The following is a 20,430-nucleotide window of genomic DNA, read 5'->3' on the forward strand; positions in this document are numbered from 1 at the left end:
TCTCTGCTTCCTGTTAGCTAGCCAGTCTTCTATCCATGCCAGTGTGTTACCCCCTACACCATGAGCTTTTATTTTCTGCAATAACCTTTGATGTGACACTTCATCAAATGCCTTCTGGAAATCTAAGAATAGTACATCCCATAGCACATGTTACTTCCTCAAAGAACTCTAAGAAGTTGGTTAAACATGATTTCCCTTTTACAAAACCATGTTGACTCTGCATGATGACCTTGAGCTTATCCAAGTGTCCTGCTATAACTTCTTTAATAATAGCTTACAACATTTTCCCTATGACAAATGTTAAGCTAACTGGCCTGTAGTTTCCTGATGTGAACGCATTGGAGATAGTGCAGAAGAGGTTTACGAGAATGGTTCCAAGGATGAGACACTTGAGTTATGAGGAAAGATTGGAGAAGTTGGGACTGTTTTCCTTGGAGAGAAGAAGGATAAGAGGAGACTTGATAAAAGTTTTCAAAATCATGAGGGGTCTGGAAAGAGTAGATAGGGAGAAACTGTTCCCTCTCATAAACCGATCGAGAACCAGAGGGCACAGTTTTAAAGTGTTTTGCAAAAGAAGCAAATGTGAGGTGAGAAAACACTTTTTCACACAGCGAGTAGTTAATGTTTGGAATGCGCTACCTGGAAGTGTGGTGGAGGCAGGTTCAACTGAGGCATTCAAGAGGGCACTGGATGATTATTTAAATAGAAACAATGTGCAGGGTTATGGGGAAAAGGCAGGAGATTGGCACTAAATTATAATGCTCAGAGAGCCAGTGCAGACATGATGGGCTGAATGGCCTCCTTCTACACTGTAACAATTCTGTGATTCTGTCTCCCTCCCTTTCTGAATAATGGAGTTACATTTTTGCTATCTTCCAATCTAATGACATCTTCCCCGAATCTAGGGAGCTTTGGAAAATTAAAACCAATTCATCAACTATCTCACTAGACACTTCTTTTAAGACACTAGGATGAAGCCCATCAGGACCTGGGCTCTTGTCAGCCCGCAGCTCCAACAATTTACTCAGTACCACTTCTCTGGTAACTGTAATTTTCCTGACTTCCTTCTGCACTTCCATTTCCTGGTTTATAGCTGTCCCAAATAGCTCTGCCTTTGTCCAGAGCTGGGCTGGTGCAGATGTATCATCTACCAATCCTTCGTGTTGGCTTGGCTGGAATGTTTATACCATACAAGTCACATTCCAGGATGATGACAAAGGTAGCCTTTGTCCATTGGAACAGCTTAGAATCTTCTAGAAGCAAGAGCATGTGATCAGCTGCAGCCGTTTTTATCAACCCAGCAATTGTCCATTTTGAAATACAGAAAAGAATTATTTTATAAAGTAGCCAGGCTGACTTGGATATATATATAGGTAGATAATATATATATTTATCTTCCTGTCTCCTGGATGGGACATGCCTTACCCATGAGAGAAAAATGAAATTAATTCCATTTCATTTTTAAAAATATATATGTGGTCTTAAAAAGGAAGAATAGGAAGCGAGGGAATATACATTCATTCTCTCATTCACACTGAAAAACAACAAACACACAGAGCCAGCAGGGGGAAATATCAGCTCCCTGCTGCATTCTCAAGGTTCACACACAAGACGGGGGTCAGCCAATGTGAGTAATTTCTTTTGGTTAAAAGGCTATAAGATCCAACTCCAGGGTACTGGGGGATCTCCAGCTATATCAGGGTCCAGCATGTGCTGGGTTTCCTGCCAGGCCTGGGCTAGCTGGTTGGGGCTCAGTCGGTGGGGCTTTTGATTTTTCGGTGGGGGTTCTCCCACATCCACATCGTGCGCTGTTAGTGGGATACCCTCCAGCGGCTCCCTGTGATTTTCTTTAAATTTCCCGAGCAGGGTGGCCACATCCTCTCACTGCACAAGGGTCAGGGTTACTGATTGGGCATTTGAGATTCTGGGATCTGCCAGCCTAGGTTGCCTCCTATCCCTCCTTCTCACCTGAGCCCTCCTGGTTACCCTCAGATGGGTCCACCCCTGACAGATGCTCACCGGTTGATTGGGCTCTGGGTTCAATTTGGTTCTAACTGCACTTGAACCCCCTGGTATGGTAGTCCCAAGGGCGGTGGAGTTTCAGGGTCACTGTCTTTCCCTGGCCTATTACCTTGGGGAGGGGTTGGTTCCCAACCTGTCCCATTTTGTTTGAGACACTACTACCCTCAGGTGGCTGTTCAGCTCCTGCTGCACAGCCCTGCAGCTCATTAACCAGGTGAGGTATCCCCCTCACCACCTGCATGTCTACTTGGGCCCTTCCCTGTTCTCCCTCTAAGGTTGGAAAGATGGTGTGGGGCTAGCCAGACCCCCTGCTCATCCTTTTTAAACCATTCTGCCTGGTTTGAGACCTTTCTGTGTCCCTGTTCTGTCCCATATCTTTGGGGATATTCTCATTTACAGGGATTGGGCTAGCTTTGGCTGCTGTGCCCTGCGGCTCTTCAACCAAGAGAGGCAGTCTCCTCACCAGCTCCGGGGTATTTGGGAACCTCTCGGCTTTGCCTCCAAATTTGGAAAGGCGGGTTTGGGTAGCCAGATCTCCTGTGTGCCCAGTGGTGGGGTCGCCTCCTTTTGTTTTAAGCCTGGGCAGGTCCTCACCAACTGAGTATCTATTCGGGGACTTTCCTGGCTTCGCTCTTCTAAAAGTGAAAAGAAGGTGTCTGACCAACCTGACCTCCTCCTCTTCCAGCAGGGATATGGACTCCCTTCTTTTTAAATTTGCTGGCCGGGTCTGGGGACTCCCTGTGCTCCCAGGGAGAAGGATTTCGCTAGTCATACTTCAGGCAAGTCCTTACCCTTCTCCTTTTTTTGGGCTTAACAGCCTGTTTTCTTTTAGGCTCTTTGGCTATGTGAGGCATCTCCCTCACTATTTCTTTCCCTGCTCTAGGGCTTCCCTGGTCCCTATTTAATTCTGGGATACTCGGGGAGTCTATTTCACTTTCTAGGGGCCTCCTCGGGAGCTCTTTTACTTTTACTGGCCTAATCTCAGCCTTTCTAAATCCAGGTAGCTTTCCTGGAGCCACCTTATTTATCCCTGATGGGTTCTTCCACCCCCTGCAGGGTCTCTGAACTTTTTTCAGCCTCTGCCACACTGCAGAGCTTTGTTGAAATCGTTCAGTTTGCCCAACCTCTCTGGACTGTTCTGGCTTCTCGGTTCACAGTGCTTGGGACCTCACAAGCCATTCCCCCATAATGTAGCTAATTCCCTCTGCCTCCTTTCCATCTCCTTTTGGAATTCCCTTTCTGTTTCTTGAGCTTTTATTTCCAGTGTCTTGTGCTGGTGAGCCTGTTCTCTCTCTTGTTCTCTTTTCAGAAACTCTTTCTCTAGTTTCCTCTTTTCCAGCTCTAACAGCTATTTTGTGGCTAGGGTAACTATCTTGAATACAGGTCTCAATCATTGTTTGCTTCTGATTCTTTTATCTGTTCTGGGTAGGGACTGAGGTCTAAATTCTACAAAAGTATCTGGAGTACTTCGGGCTTCTTGGCTTCAGGAGGAACGTTTACCTGTGTTTTCCAGGCTACAAATCTCAATTGTCCCTGACTTAGGGGGACGAAGGTTTCACTAGTTAGTACTTCCTTTTCCATGCCCATCTTTGTAGTTTATTTAACCATGTTGCTCTAATGTGCGACTAAAAGAGTTTGCTGTGGTATGTGTACTTGCCTTACAGATAATTCTAGCCACTGAATTTTCCCCCTTTTGGTTTCCAATTGACTCTTTTATCTTTAATTTGGCTCATCTCTTAACTTGGACTCTGGTCAAATTCAAATTGGATCACTCCCCGATATGAGCACCCAATTTCTGTTAGGATGGTGGTGGGGTGGGGCGGGGGGGTGGATTAATTTAAACAGCCCTGATTTCTCCCCTCACTACCCGTCTGTAAACAGAAAGGTGTTCTTGATTTTTGATTTCCCCCTTTGTAAGTGGTGGTACATTTTCATCAACTCTTCAGTTTTGGAGTGATCCAATCCTCTATTAATAACCCCACAGCAAACTTGAGATAGGGTAAAATAAGAGGGGTAGTTTATTTTACACACACACAAAACACAGGAAGGGGTTTTGCAACATCCGCCCCTTTTGCATTCATACAATAAAAGAGGGATAAAGGAAAGAAAGGGGTTCAGGGCAAAGACCACGATAAAAATAAAAATGATCCTTTCACATGAGCCCAGAGTTCAGAATTAAAGTCCAAGGAATGTTCTTTTCAGTGGCTTTGTCTGGCAGAATTCCTGGTCTTGGTCCTAGGAGCTCAGTTGCAGGTTGAGTCCGTTGAAGATGCAGCAAAGTATTCTTATATCGTGGGTATTAGTTCATTCTGTAAGCGAAATATAGGGTTCAAAGCAAAATACTGCGGATGCTGGACATCTGAAATAAAAATAGAAAATTCTGGAAAAACTCAGCAGGTCTGGCAGCATCTGTGGAGAAGGAAACAGAGTTAACGTTTTGAGTCCGTATGACTTCTTCAGAGCAAAGGAGAAGTAGAAATGTGATGGATTTTATACTGTTTAAGAGGGGGTAGAGCAGGTGGAGCAAAATAGGAGGATAGGGATTGGTGGGAGCTAAGGAGGAATTTGACAAGGATGCCATGGACACAGGACAAAGAGAGTGTTAATGGTAGTGTTAAAAACTAAAGAAGGTGCTGGTAGTGGCATAAAGGTAAGATAGCAGAATGTGTTAATAGCAGAACAAGGGTCAGCTTGTTTTTATACAGGTGAAATATAGGGTCCTTTCTGGAAATCAGACTTGGTGAGAAATGGCGGTCAAAGGCAGGCTACTAGCCTGGAGTCTGGTTCTTTTAGAAGGTATTTAACCTCCTGAAGATAAAAAATGGAATTCAAACAGGTCAAGTCTTGGCCATGTGACAGGGTGGTTTTGGGTCGAGCTATTCAGCTAACGAGGCACCCTTGTTAAAGCCTATTATGTTTTGAGCAGGTAACTGAAGACCCATTAGTATACTGTTGGAGATGACGAGTCCCAAGCAGCTCTGCCTTTGTCGAGAGCTGGCTGGTGCAGACAAATCGCCTGTGAATCCTTTGTGTTGACTTGGCTGGAACGTTTATACAAGTCACATTCCAGGAGGATGATGAGTAGCATTTGTCCATTGGAACAGCTTAGAATCTTCCAGAAACCAGTATGCGATCAGTTGGAGCCATTTTTAATCAGCCCAGCAATTGTCCATTTTGAAAAACAGGAAAAATAATTATATAGAGTAGCCAGGCAGACGCAGATATATATAAATATTGTCCTTCCTGTCTCCATATGAAAGAATAAAGAAAAAAAAAGTTGTTTTGCAAAACTGCTCCATGCAGTTCTGACAATGCAGCACTAACTCAGTACTGCACTAAAGCATAGCTTGTTTTACTTCACAGGGATTGTTAGATAATGAAACAATTAGCAGGATCATAGAGAAAGAGCAGAGGAATGGGACTAATTGTACAGTTTGTTCAAAGAGCAGGCCCAGAGACCACAAGCTGAACAACCTCCTTCCGTACTGTAAGATTCTATGAATTATTTCGTGTGTAAACAGCCTTATTCCTCTGATAAAATAACAAAGAAAGGAACCTTAATATAACCATTTCCAAACAGATCTCTGCACCCTGTCATTTCAGCACAAGGGACGCAGTCACATCAGGTACTATTGTAATATTACAAGAAGCATAGGTTACTGCAGGACTACACAGGACCCACAGGGCATTGTAATATTGTGAGCATGGTGCATGATTACATTCTCGATACATGGTTCCTGGAGGGGCTTATGAAGGTGGGGGCAGCAAAGGACCATGTTGGAACTTATTGCTGTTGTTAACTGATCAAGGCTGGTTCTGCCTCCCCCTAAGCAAATCATCAGCTCAAGGGAAATATTCTCTACATGTTTTTGAATATCTAGCCTATTTGCATGGTTCACAGAAGGAGGGGATGGTAGCTGCTTGAGACCTTACTAACAGTCAAATTGCTGTTCCCAGCAGGATTTTTAAAAGGAAAATGTTTGTTCCTTGGAGCAGCACCACCCAATGTTGGATGTGACATGAAATTTGATGTTAAGAAGTCAAGTAGTTGAGTAGTGACAAACTTAGATGATGCAGTGAGGTTCAAAATCTTTATTTCTTCCCTCAGCGTGTGAAGCCCATTACAAGCAGAGCAAGGTTACAGTAAGTGTGAAGATGCATTCTAACATTGTACTAACTTGCAGAGGACACAATATCTCCTTGTATACCCTGCCTCTTCCTTTAGCAAGCTTGAATGTACCTCCCTTCCCTTTAGTGGCCCCCTTTGTCATCTCACCTCTTCATTAGTATATCCTGAGCTTAGTATTGAAATTCTAGGGTTAACCACTTTTAAATCATGTTTTATTTCTGATTTTTGTCCCTACTCTCCTCTCCCCTTCTGAAGGGAATAACTAGATCCAATGTCACAAGCAGTTGGGCCCTGGATGCCTTCACCATGTACATTCCTCACATAGGCACTGAGAAAGAACTTGCATTCATGTAGCGTCTTTCATAAACTTGAGGCATCCTAAAGCCCTTCACGATCAGTCAAATATTTATTTTTTCAATATAACCATGTAGGAAATGGAGCAGCTGATTCCACACAACAAGGCCCTGCAAACAGGAAGTAAATGACTGACCAGCCAATTAGTGGTGTTGGTGAGTGACGATTGTTGTCCCAGACACTGGAGAGGGAACTCTCTATTCTTATAGGCACCCGAACAGGCAGGTGTGGCCTTAGTTTAATATTTAATATTTCATCTGAAAGCTGCCACTCCTCTCACTACTGCCTGAGAGATTGTTTCCGCTGGTCGGGGAATCTAAAACACAGGGATACAGTCTCAGGATGAGGGAGCCGATCATTTAGGACTGAGATGAAGAGAAGTTATTTCACTCAAAAGGTTGTGAATCTTTGGAATTCTCTGATCGTTGCTCTATCGTTGAATGTATTTAAGGCTGGGATAGACACATTTTTGGTCTCTCAGGGAATTTAGGGATATGGGCGTGGGCAGGAAAATGGAGTTGAAGCCCAAGATCAGCCATGATCGTATTGAATGGCGGGGCAGGCTCGATGGGCCAAGGTGTTCTTGTTGCCCTCAGATCCAGGATGGGGACTTGAATCCACAACTTCAGTTCGACTCATTACTGGGTCTAATGGCGACTGGGTCCAAATTGTATCTCCAGGTTCGTCTGTCTCTGGAAAACTCTTGATAGTGGAAATTGGAAGTTTGGTCAAAAGTGCAAAATGCTTTTTCAAAAGGCTGTGCAATCGGTGGAAATTATATGATATCTGGATATTTCGCTAAGAAGCAATTCAATAGACCCAGATCCTCCCGGGATCATACCTGGCTTTTGCCTTCTTGAAAACAGAAAATGCTGGAATGGCAGATTTCGCTCCCTAAAGGCCATTGGTGAGCCAGATGGGTTTTTACAACAATCAACGATAGCTCCATGGTCACCATTACTGAGACGAGCTTTATATTCCAGATTTATTAATTGAATTTAAATTCCACCAGCTGCTGTGGTGGGATATGAATTCATGTTGCCAGAGCATCAGCCTGGGCCTCTAGATTTACCAGTCCAGTGATATTACCATGACACCACATTCTCCCCTTAAATGCCCTAAACTGGACCTGGACTTATATGCAAGGCACAATATCAAAGTTTACAGATGACACAATGCTCAGAAATGTTGTAAACAATGAGGAAAATTGTAGCAGGCTTCAGGAGGACTAAAATAGATTGGTGAAACGGGAAGATACAGATGAAATTTAACACAGAGAATTGTGAAGTGATATATCCTGATAGGAAAAATTAAGAGAGGCAACAAATGGCACAAGTTCAAAGGGGCTGCAAGAACAGAGAGACTGGTACACAAATCTTTTAAGGTGGCAGCACAAGTGTGGAGCAGAATGGGATCCTTGTCTTTATCAATATCGGAGTAAAGCAAAGTAGGTTATAAAGCAAGTAGGTTATACCAAACTTTTATAAAACACTGGTTAGGCCTCAGCTAGAGTACTGCGTTCAGTTCTGGGTGCCACACTTTAGGAAGGGTGCCAAGGCCATATGGACAGTTGAGAAGAGATTTACTAGAATGGTACCAGGACTGTGGGATCCCCATTATATGGAAGACTGGAGAAGCTGGGATTGTACTCCTTAGAGCAGAGAAGGTTAGGAAGAGATTTGACAGAGGCGCTCAAGATCATGAATGGTTTTGAAGAGTACAAGGTGAAATTGTTTCCAGTGGCAGAAGGGTCAGTAACCAGAGGACACAGATATAAGGTAAATGAACCAGAGAGACCTTTTTTTATGCAGCAGGTTGTCGTGATCTGGAATGCACTGCCTGAAGGGTGATGGAAGCAGCTTCAACAATAACATTCAAAAGAGAACGAGATAAATACTTGCAGGGTTATGGGCAAAGGGCAGGGTATTGGGATTAATTAGCTCTACTGGCAGAGGTGAGCTGAATAGCCTTCTGTGCTGTATGATTCTAGATTCAGTGGTGACTGTCCATCGACCCCTGCTAGACAGGGCAGTGTCAGGAGAGTTTGATGCCAATGCTCCCCAGAGTCAGATCACAGATTCATAGAATGGTTACAACATGGAAGGAGGACATTCGGCCCATTGTGTCTGTGCCAGCTCTGTAAGGGCAGTTCACCTAGTGCCACTACTCCACCTTTTCCCTATAGCCCTGCAATTTTGTCTCCCGATAATAATCTAATTCTCTTTTGAAAGCCAATGTAGGATCTGCCTCCACCACACTCTAAAGTCCATTATAGATCCTAACAACCCATGCGTAAGAAATGTTTTTCCTCACGTCACCATTGCTTCTTTTGCCAATCATCCTAAATCAGTGCCCTCTGCTTCTCCATCTTACATAAGAACTAGGAGCAGGAGTAGGCAATTCAGCCCCTCGAGCCTGCCCCACCATTCTATACGATCATGGCTGATCTCATTTCGGCCTCAACTCCAATTTTCCGCCCTCTCCCCATTACCTTTCAACTCATTACTAATTAAAAATCTGTCTATCTCCTCCTTAAATTTATTCAACGTCCCGACATCCACTGCACTCTGAGGTAATGAATTCCACAGATTCACGACCCTTTGAGAAAAGTACTTCCTCCTCATCTCTGATTTAAATCCACCACCCCTTAGCCTAAAACTATGGCCTCTCGTTCTAGAATGCCACACAAGGGGAAACATCTGCTCCACATCTACTTTGTCTATCCTCTTTAGCATCTTATATACCTCAATTAGATCTCCTCTCATCCTTCTAAACTCTAGCGAGTATAGGCCTAAACTGCTCAATCTCTCCTCATAAGACAAGCCCCCCCATCTCTGGAATCAATCTAGTGAACCTCCTGTGCAACTACATCCTTCCTCAAGTAAGGGGACCAAAATTGTGCACAGTACTCCAGGTGCAATCTCACCAATGCCTTGTACAGTTGCAACAACACTTCCCTATTTTTATACTCTAGTCCTTTAGCAATAAATGCCAAAATTCCATTTGCCTTCCTTATTACCTGCTGTACCTGCATACTAGCTTTCAGCGATTCATGCACGAGGACACCCAGAACCCTCTGCACTGCATTGGGAATCATTTATCCCTAACTACCCTGTCCATATCCCTCATGATTTTGAACACCTCTATGTTATGACTGATGCAGCTAGTAAAGCAGAGTTATTTAAAAAAAATCCCAGAGGGAGACTTTAAACAACTGTCATAACCAATAATTTTAAGTGTTATGTTTGAGATGCGACTCCAAACTCAGGAATCAGACCATTAGTTCTCAAGGTTTTACATTAACTAATTGAAACATTGTATTAATTTACAGAGGTTAAAATATGTACACATGGCTACAAATTACTATCATAGCTTTTAACAAATTCCCAAACTAATCTCCATTAAGGCAACAGCAACCCATAGACTTAAGCAAACACCAGGCAAAGTATTTTCACTTTACGAATTCAAAATGAGGTGCTTTCCACTGTGGAGCCAGTTGGAGGCTTGCAGCTGCCTTTTGATCTTACATTGCCTCTGCCTGCACACCCAGATACTACTGAAGTTATATCTACCAGCCCATTGAATGTTAATTCTCATTGTATCAACAACCTCTTTGAACTTCACCTTTTAACAATGAAACCCCTTTCATAACACCAATTTAATTGGTAATGTAAACATATTGCTTGGTAGCTGTCAGAAGGCTGTCAAGTTTTCACGCCACTTCTTGAATGCTCTGTTCAAAAAATGCAAGTGCACGCTATCTCTCTTACATATCAAAACTAGTACATATCAAAGCGCCCAGACTAGCTGGCTTTAATCCAATTAAGACACACCCACAGACTAAACCTCTATTTTAAAAGAAAAATATTTTCCAAAATATATACATTAATAGCTTCATGACACTCTATCAAATCTCCTCTCAATATTCTCTTCTCCAAGGAGAACAGCCCCAGCTTCTCCGGTCTATCCATGTAATTGAAGTTCCTCATCCCTGGGACCATTCTTGTAAACCTTTTTTGCACAGGCCCACATCCTTGCTAAAGTGTGGTACCCAGTACTGCACACAATTCTCCAACTGAGGCTGAACCACCAGTGTTTTGTACAGGTTTATCATAACTCCCTCGCTTTTGTACTCTATGCCCCTATTTTTAAAACCAGATATGACAAAGATAGCCTGAAAACCCTTGCTTCCCAGGCACACATTTGTTCAGCGCCCTAGGTGAGTTCCCAGTGGCACAAAGATCACATGAAGAGGACAACATAGCAAATCATGCTCTCGGACAAGTAAAGGTCACCCTGCTTCGGGTCACTTCGTTCAATGATTGCCCATTTGATTTTATAGCACGGAAGGAGGCCATTCAGTTGGCTGCATCTCTGCCAGCTCTTAGCAACCCCTCCTTCCCCCTTTTCTTCCCCCTTTCCCCATACGCTTTAAATCTTTTTTGAAATATTTAGCCACTTTCCGTTTTGGCATTCTTGCGTTTGTCCTGATGAGTACAAAACAAAAAGCTTTGGCAGCATGTCTCTCTTTTCAGCGATATTCTGTAATACTATACACGTCTGGCCAGAGCCAGGAGAGTGCAAGCCCCTGGTTACAACAACAACTTATATTTATATAGCATTTTTAACATAATAAGGGCGTTTCACAGGAGCAATTTTCGAACAAAATTTGACACTGAGTCACTTAAGCGGCAGGATTTTTAGGTTGGCGTGTGGGCATGATCAACGGGCCCGGGAGCGGCCAGAGAATGGACCGTTGCCCGCAATCAGCCCCCAACTGTGATTTCACTCTGGCTGGCCAGTTAACGGGCAGCCAGCATGAAGCATACGCTGAAATGCTCAGCGCTGCCGGGGTGGGTGCGGGAGGAGGGTGGGCGCTGAATGAAAGCTCCCTGAAGGCAGAGAGCTGCCTCAGGGAGCTGGAGGCTTCAAAATAATTAAATAAAGATTTTAAAAGCCGGAAAATAATGTCCACGCATCAGAATCAGTCACCTGAACATATACATGATGAAAATTCTGTCCATACGTTTTAATTTTTTTAAGTTTAATAAGGGAAACCTCATCCCGCCCTTGGGTGAGTTAACAGCAAAAATGCAAAGTCCGCCCAGCAGATTCGCCTGGTCGCCAACCGTAAGGTCGGACAGACAACGAATTGGAACTTTAACAACTTTAATTGTCTCCTTAATTGTCGGCAGGTGAACTTCCAAAAGTCCAAACTCCAAAAGAGGGCGTGCGCCCTCCGACCGAAATATCACGCGAGCGCGGGATGACATCGGGACATTTGCCCGACGTCATCTTGTGCGATTTCGTATCCGATCGGAAAAATTTTGCCCAAGGAGATGTTAGGGCAGGTGACCAAAGTTTGGTCAAAGAGGTAGGTTTTAAGGAGCATCGTAAAGGGGGAGATGGAGGTAGACAGGCGGAGAGATTTAAAGAGGGAATTGCAGAGCACTGGGACTGGACAATGGAAGGCAACTACCAATGGTGTAGTGATTAAAATTGGGATGCTCAAAAAGCCAGAATCGGAGGGGTGCAGATATCTGAGGGTTGTGGGGCTGGAGGAAATTACCTGGTCATTGTTTGGATTTATCTCTCTCCAGCATGAGACACAGAATGAGAAGCGCAAGATCCATTACTTCATGCTGAATGCTCCGTGGAATGTGCTCTGCTATTATGCAGAGGACATGAGGCTGTGTGTTCCTCTGCAGGTAGGTGAATCATCCAGGGCCTGTGGAAAGGCTCGGTGTTTATTTACTGGGTGTCTATTTCATTACTTTCATCTCCAGTTTTAATTATTTTTCATTGCTTTCAACTCCAGTTTTTGTCCCTTTCTTTCCTGAAGACAGTCGGGCTGATTTTACTGACCGTTCACTCCCTCCCTGGTTGCAATGGACAGGCACATAGGTTGGGTTGAAGAGGTAGAGACCTGGATCGGTGGGGCTCTACCCTTTGAATATTACCCGGGGTTAACTGGAGATTTGGTTGGCGAGGGTGGAACCCACCCTACATGTGGCACAGACCTGCTGAAGTTTTTGGATGGGGGAGGTGGGGGGGAAATGCCCAGACTCCTGTCCCATGTTTATTTTGGATGGTGGCCTTGTAGCCTGCCATGGCCACTGCCCTTCCCCCACCCACAGCCCTGATCCCTCCCCTGAGTCCCTGCTGAGCAATAGGTCCATATGTCAGCTGAAGATTTAAAGGTAATCTGCCTCCAATGTTTTGGACTCCTCTTCCTGCACCACACCGTGCATGCCCACCACGTCCCCCTCTCCCCCCAAATCTCAGCACAGGACCTTGAAGTCCAGTTGGTGTCTTCAAGCAGACAATTCCCCAACGACAGTCGGGAGGTCCCAATCACCAAGGCCAGAGCTGTAGCTGCCTCTGACGTTCTTGGGCATTCTGCACTGCCAGTGAGGCCACTTGCACTCAGGGTGTACCTGACTTGGAGGCAGGAAATCCTGGTGATCCTATAGGTGCCGGTGGCAATATAAGTGCTCTACCCCTGATACGGGCTAGAATAGGGTTCCTGCAGTGTGCAATCTTTTCCTCATCTAACTTCCATGTCGATCCAGAGAATGGGATTTCACTCTCCCAAGCCCATTGACACTGAGGCCAATTATGGTGCTTCACCACTGCCTCGTTTGAGACCATAGTTAGCCAGCACTATTAATAATGAAGGAAAAAACTAATTAGTTCAAAAATACAATTCCAAAATACACTTGTCCGCAAACAGGCTAATCCTCGGAGTGACACTGCTATTTCACTGCCAAATTAAGGTGAATTATAGATGGTTCTTTGCTGTGGATGGACTTAACTTCACCTCAGAGCTTGTCTGCCCAAAAATGGAAGCTTTTATCCTCTTTCTGGGCTGAATTGGAAAGGTATGCCTACAAGTGAAAACCTAATAAACTGTCCTTGTGGACTGTAACATTCTCTTAAAAATGGGGTTGTTTTTACATAGACTATGTAACACAGAAGCAGACCAACTCTAGCTGAACGTTTTCCTAGAGATTTCTTTCTCATGACCACTTTCCTCTAATGGGTCCGCCCCCACACTCCTCCTATTGGTCACCGGACAAGTCCATCCTCGTGCTGTATCGCCTTCTCTGCCAATTGGAAAATGAATAGATTCCTCATGACCCAGTTGGATGAGTCTTTAGTGTCTGTCAAACAGTCTTTCATCCCAATGTCTGGCATTTTTATAATGAATAAACAAAAGTGTTGAAATAAAATTTACAGGAAAAACAACTGTATTTCAAGCCTCTATATTTTTTCCCCAGATGTTGCTCTCAGCACTCACAGACCTTAATTTCTGGGAGTCCAGGTGCAACCCTAGCAGCACATCAGGCCCATACTGGGATCACAATCATAGGAACAAGAATAGGCCATTCAGCCCCTCGAGCCTGCTCCATCGTTGAATTTGGTCATGGCTCATCTTATCTTTGCTCTATTTACCCGCCTTAACTCTGTAAACCTTAATAACCTTGCCTAACACAGATCTATCAATCTCAGTTTTGACATTTTCAATTCACCCCTAGCCTCAACATCCTTTGAGGGAGAGAGTTCCAGATTTCCACTACCAGTTGTGTGAAGAAGTGCTTCCTGACATCACTCCTGAATGGTCTAGTTCTAATTTTAAGGTGGTGCCTCCTTGTTCTGGACATTCTGGAGGAAATATTTTCTCACTACACACCCTATGAAATACTCTAATCATCATAAATTAGTCCACTCCTTAAGCTTTTATACTCAAGAGAATACAAGCCTAGTTTATAAGACCTATCCTTGTAAATAAACCTGTTACCATCTCCGTGGGGAAACCATTAACCAAAATAACCAAATTTACCAAATGACCCCCAAAGAAGAAGTTACTAACAAGATTTCATTTTTTGTAACATTTATTTTAACATGAATCAGAATCAACATAAATTAAACGTGAATTAACAGTCAAATGATACTTGTTATGATGTGGCAGGTGGTATTTGCCAGGTGAACCAAATCCACAAGGGAAACTTGGCCACGCTATCACAACGGTTTAGCAATTTGCATTTATTATGAGAAGATTTGGGCACTGAATTCAGAAGTAATGAATCCACTAACACCTTTAGAGATTATAAAAACTAAATTAAAACATCTATTAACTAAAGAAAAGATTTCAAACACGTACATAAGGTTACATTTGCTTAATGCTGTAACAAATCCCAAAATTCCTAATACAACTGACTCCCAACTACACACCCCCTTTAAAGCAACAGTCCAAAATAGATTTTAAATTTAAATAGCAAGCCAGCAAATTTATCACAGCACCCACTCGACAGTGGAATTCCAAAGGCTTTTTTCCAGCTTTCGTTATTGGACACAGCAGACTTCTACACACATATGGCTGGAGGCTTCCCCAAGGCTGTTTTACACACTCCTTTTAGTTCTTATATGGCCCCACATGTATATATGTTTCTCTCTCTTTAAACTGTAATTCCATTGTTTTATATGCCTTTGAAAATGTACGTTTCCCATTATATAAAAATCTTTCATGTTGCTAATATGACCAGTACCTTTTGGGAAAACTAAACATAATAACCTTGCCATATTTACCTTGTTAGTTGTAAACATCTTACCATCCCTATGAAACCCAGACAACTCCATTTATCTAAAAATGCAAATTTCCAACACATCTTACATGCTAAGACCTCATCCATGTTTACTTATAAACATTTCAAATGCCTTTTACCCCTAACTCCTTTTGCTAATTTCAAGCTTGCCGTCTATCTGATTCTAATTTAATTAAATTACACAGACAGAACCATCTACACTCACACCCATAAACCTACTTTACAATAAACCACAATCATATTATGAAAAATATTATAGTTTTGTGACATACTCCAAATAAAAAGGTAAATTTCACTTTAGTCGATACACCAAAGATACATCTTACACAACCACAAACATTCCTCTTCAGCATATATGGTATTACATAACTACACAACCAAAATATGCTACTCTTTATTCACGCAGGGTGGGCCAGGAGTCCTATTTAACAACAGATTTCACCTCTGAGCAGTAAGGCACACTTCTATGAAAACTCTCTCCCTTGGGTCCTGACAGTCCTGATGGTATAACTTTCCAGAGTTCTGTTTCAGCTGACCAATCAGTAACAACCCCGTTCATGGTTTGGCCACTTCTGGGAAAACACCCAGCTCTCTAGCAACTCAGAGCTATTCACACAGCTTTCCACGTTTTAGACCATTTTGACCAGCTCACCCACTACCTCCAAGAGCCCTGTCTCCTTTTCTGCCAAAAGAAAAACTGACATCTTCTTGAGAGTGATTTGCTTCTTCTCTTCACAAGAATTCTCTGTGTTCCTCTTTTTGTATCTGCCTGCTTTCTCTTTGTGTTTACATCTGGGCACTGATTGCCTTCACCCTCCAGCTGCTCTAGCTGTAGCTCCTCTTTGTATCTTTTTTTCATTCACAGGGTATGGGCATCGCTGGCTAAGCCAGCATTTATTGCCCTTCTCTAGTTGCCCTTGAGAAGGTGGTGGTGAGCTGCCTTCTTGAGCCGCTGCTGTCCATGTGGTGTAGGTACACCCACAGTGCTGTTAGGGAGGGAGTTCCAGGATTTTGACCCAGTGACAGTGAAGGAACGGCGATATATTTCCAAGTCAGGATGGTGAGTGACTTGGAGGGGAACTTCCAGGTGGTGGTGTTCCCATCTATCTGCTGCCCTTGTCCTTCTAGATGGTAGTGGTTGTGAGTTTGAAAGGTGCTGTCTAAGGAGCCTTGGTGAGTTTCTGCAGTGCATCTTATAGATGGTACGCACTGTTGCTACTGTTAGTTGGTGGTGGAGGGAGTGAATGTTTGTGGATGTGGTGCCAATCAAGTGGGCTGCTTTGTCTTGGGTGGTGTCAAGTTTCTTGAGTGTTGTGGGAGCTGCACTCATCCAGGCAAGTGGAGTGTATTCCATCACACTCCTGACTTGTGTCTTGTAGATGGCAGACAGGCTTTGGGGAGTCAGGAGGTGAGTTCCTCGTCGCAGGATTCCTAGCCTCTGACCTGCTAGCGTTGCCACAGTGTTTATATGGCTAGTCCAGTTCAATTTCTGGTCAATGGTAACCCCCAGGATGTTGATAGTGGGGGATTCAGCGATGGTAATGCCATTGAATGTCAAGGGGCGATGGTTAGATTCTCTCTTGTTGGAGATGGTCATTGCCTGGTACCTGTGTGGCGTGAATGTTACTTGCCACTTATCAGCCCAAGCCTGGATATTGTCCCGGCCTTGTTGCATTGGATATGGACTGCTTCAGTATCTGAGGAGTTGCAAATGGTGCTGAACATCGTGCAATCATCAGCGAACTTCCCCAATTCTGACCTTATGTTGGTAGGAAGGTCATCGATGAAGTAGATGAAGGCAGTTGGGCCTAGGACATTACCCTGAGGAACTTTTGCAGTGATGTCATGGAGCTGAGATGACTGACCTCCAACAACCACAACCATCTTCCTTTGTGCTACGTATGACTCCAATCAGTGGAGAGTTTTCCTCCTGATTCCCATTGACTCCAGTTTTGCTAGGGCTCCTTGATGCCACACTTGGTCAAATGTGCCCTTGATGTCAAGGGCAGTCACTCTCACCTCACCTCTGGAGTTCAGCTCTTTGTCCATGCTTGAACCAAGGCTGTAATGAGGTCATGAGCTGAGTGGATCTGGTGGAACCCAAACTGAGCATCAGTGAGCAGGTTATTGTTAAGCAAGTGCCACTTAATAGCACTGTTGATGACCCCTTCCATCACTTTACCGATGATCGAAAGTAGACTAATTGGCCGGGTTGGATTTGTCCTTCTCTTTGTGTACAGCACATACCTGGGAAATCTTCCACATAGCTGGGTAGATGCCAGTGTTGTAGCTGTACTGGAACAGCTTGGCTAGGGGCACGGCAAGTTCTGGAGCAAAAGTCTTCAGTACTATTGCCGGGATATTGTCCCATAGCCTTTGAGGTATCCAGTGCCTTCAGCCTTGATATCACATGGAGTGAATCGAATTGGCTGGAGACTGGCATCTGTGATGTTGGGGACCTCCGGAGGAAGCCGAGATGGATCATCCACTCGACACTTCTGGCTGAAGATTGTTGCAAATGCTTCAGCCTTGTCTTTTGCACTGATGTGCTGGGCTCCTCCATCATTGAGGATGGGGATATTTGTGGAGCCTCCTCCTCCAGTGAGTTGTTTAATTGTCCACCACCAATCACGGCTGAATGTGGCAGGACTGCAGAGCTTAGACCTGATCCGTTGGCTGTGGGATCGCTTAGCTCTGTCCATCACTTGCTGCTCATGCTGTTTGGCATTCAAGTAGTCCTGTGTTATAGCTTCAGCAGGTTGATACTTCATTTTTAGGTATGCCTGGTGCTGTTCCTGGCATGCCCTTCTGCACTCTTCATTGAACCAATGTTGATCCCCTGACTTTGTGGTAATGGTAGAGTGGGGGATACGCCGCGACATGAGGTTATTGTGGTTGAACACAATCCTGCTGCTGCTGATGGCCCACAGCGCCTCATGGATGCCCAGTCTTGAGTTGCTAAATCTGTTTGAAATCTATCCCGTTTAGCACGGTGGTAGTGCCACACAACATGAATGTGAAGCTGGGACTTGGTCTCCACAATGACTGTGTGCAATGGTCACTCCTACCAATACTGTCATGGACAGATGCATCTGTGGCAGGCAGGTTGGTGAGGATGAGGTCAAGTATGTTTTTCCTTCTTGTTGTTTCCCTCACCACCTGCCGCAGACCCAGTCTAGTAGCTATGTCCTTTAGGACTCGGCCAACTTGGCCTGTGGTAGTGCTACTGAGCCGCTCTTGGTGATGGAATTGAAGTCCCCCACCCAGAGCACGTACTGCGCCCTTGCCACCCTCTGTGTTTCCTCCAAGTGGAGTTCAACATGGAGGAGCACTGATTCATCAGCATAGGGAGGGCGGTACGTGGTGATCAGCAGGAGGTTTCCTTGTCCATGTTTGACCTAATGCCATGAAACTTCATGGGGAAGGATTTTTCCCTCATTGTGGGGGAAGTTCAGGAGTGGGCACGTGCAGGCGCACCTCCGATCGGTGCCCCTGATCAGGGGCGCACTGCCATTTTATGTGAGTGGACCAATTAAGGCCTGCCCACCATTATGTCGGCCAGGAAGTGCTATGCGCTCCCTGTGCGGGCGGGGGGGTGGATTCCCTAAGCCGAGGGTGCGCTCTTTCACGCATACATGCGGAAGAGAGCACTCATCTCCCTGAGGCTAAGTGCAGCCTCAGGGAGATCGCTGCCAAATTCAAAACTGTGAAATATAGAAAAATAAAATTTCCCTGGCATGTCCCCTCATGTGTCATGAGCACATGAGTTGGCACATGTTCATCACTTTTAATTAAAGTTTTATTAAATTTTTAAAAACTTACATGAAACCTCATCCCGCCCGTGGATGAGGTTTCATGCTTTTTCCGAAGCCCACCAAGGCTCCCGGCCTGCCCACCAACCTTAACGTTGGACGGGCAGGTCCTTTAAGTACTTCAATTAGTTTTTAAATGGCCTTAATTGGCTATTGACAGGTCAGCGGATGCACAGCTGATTCGGCTGCCCCCCACCCCCACCCCTCCGTCGACCTGAAAATTGAAATGACGCAGGGTGAGGTCGGGAGTTCCGCCCAATGTCATCCCGTGTCATTTTACACGTTGGCGAGTGGGCTCCACCTCCCCGCTCGCCAAACTCAATATCCGGCCCATGGAGTCTGGAGTCGATGTAGAGGACTCCCAGGGCAACTCCTTCCTGACTGTATACCACTGTGCCACCACCTCTGCTGGGTCTGTCCTGCTGGTGGGACAGGACATATCCAGGGATGGTGATGGTGGTGCCTGGAACATTATCTGTAAGGTACGATTCTGTGAGTAGAACTATGCCAGGCTGTTGCTTGACTAGTGTGTGAGACAGCTCTCCCAATTTTGGCACAAGCCCCCAGATGTTAGTAAGGAGGACTTTGCAGGATCGACAGGGCTGGGTTTGCCATTGTTGTTTCCGGTGCCTAGATCGATGCCTGGTGTTCTGCCCAGTTTCATTTCTTTTTAATGGCTTTGTAGCTGTTTGATACAAGTACTTCTCAAACATTCATAAAAACAATTACAGATCCCACAGACCTTTTAAAGAAATTACAAATGTTCTTTACTGCACTGCTTCCAGGTTAAAGGTTGCCACGAGCCCTCTAAGCCAGTATCATTCTACTGAATGTGTGCTGCATCCCCCTCTAAGGCTAATAAATCCCTCTTGAGGGGCAGTGCCCAGGATTCAGCACAGTACTCGCAATGGGGTTTAAGCAGAAACTTCTCTTTATTCTTTCATGGGATGTGGGTGTCACTGGCAAGGCCAGAATTTGTTGCCCAGCCCTAATTGCCCTTGAACTGAATAGCTTGCTAGGCCATTTTAGAGGGCAGGTAAGAGTCAACCACATTCCTTTAGGCCTGGAGTCACATGTAGGCCAGACCAGGTGAGGATGGCAGATTTCCTTCTCTAATGGGTTTTTACAATAATCGATGAGTTTCATGGTCACCATTACTGAGACTAGCTTTATATTCCAGATTTATTAATTGAGTTTAAATTACACCAGTTGCCATGGTGGGATTTGAACCCATGTCCCCAGAGCATTAGCCTGGCCTTTAGATTACTGGTCCAGTGACCATTACTAGTCCATTACCACTAAACCACCATCTCTCCTAAATCTGCACAATTCTAGTATTACTTCTGCCCCTTTGTATTCTAGTCCTCAAGATAAAGGCCAACGTGGAGATGGCAGAGGTAATGGATGGGGTGAAAATTGTTAGGAACATTGCATAGGAAAGGCTGGCTATGCTTAGAGTGGATAAGTCACCTGGTCCAGATGGCTTGCATTCCAAGTTGTTAAAGGA

General features: G+C 44.6%; 1 protein-coding gene across 1 annotated transcript in view; it reads left to right on the plus strand.

Annotated features, from left to right (window-relative positions):
• LOC144693647 (anoctamin-7-like) overlaps nt 1-20,430 on the plus strand; it is a 150,722-nt gene that overhangs the window by 55,025 nt on the left and 75,267 nt on the right. The window contains exon 5 of the mRNA XM_078563499.1: nt 12,106-12,213. Within this exon, the coding sequence (XP_078419625.1) occupies nt 12,106-12,213 (108 nt within the window). The remainder of the gene's footprint in view (nt 1-12,105; nt 12,214-20,430) is intronic.

Source organism: Cetorhinus maximus, chromosome 19 (assembly GCF_964194155.1).
Source record: "Cetorhinus maximus chromosome 19, sCetMax3.hap1.1, whole genome shotgun sequence".
NCBI classification, from domain to species: Eukaryota; Metazoa; Chordata; class Chondrichthyes; order Lamniformes; family Cetorhinidae; genus Cetorhinus; species Cetorhinus maximus.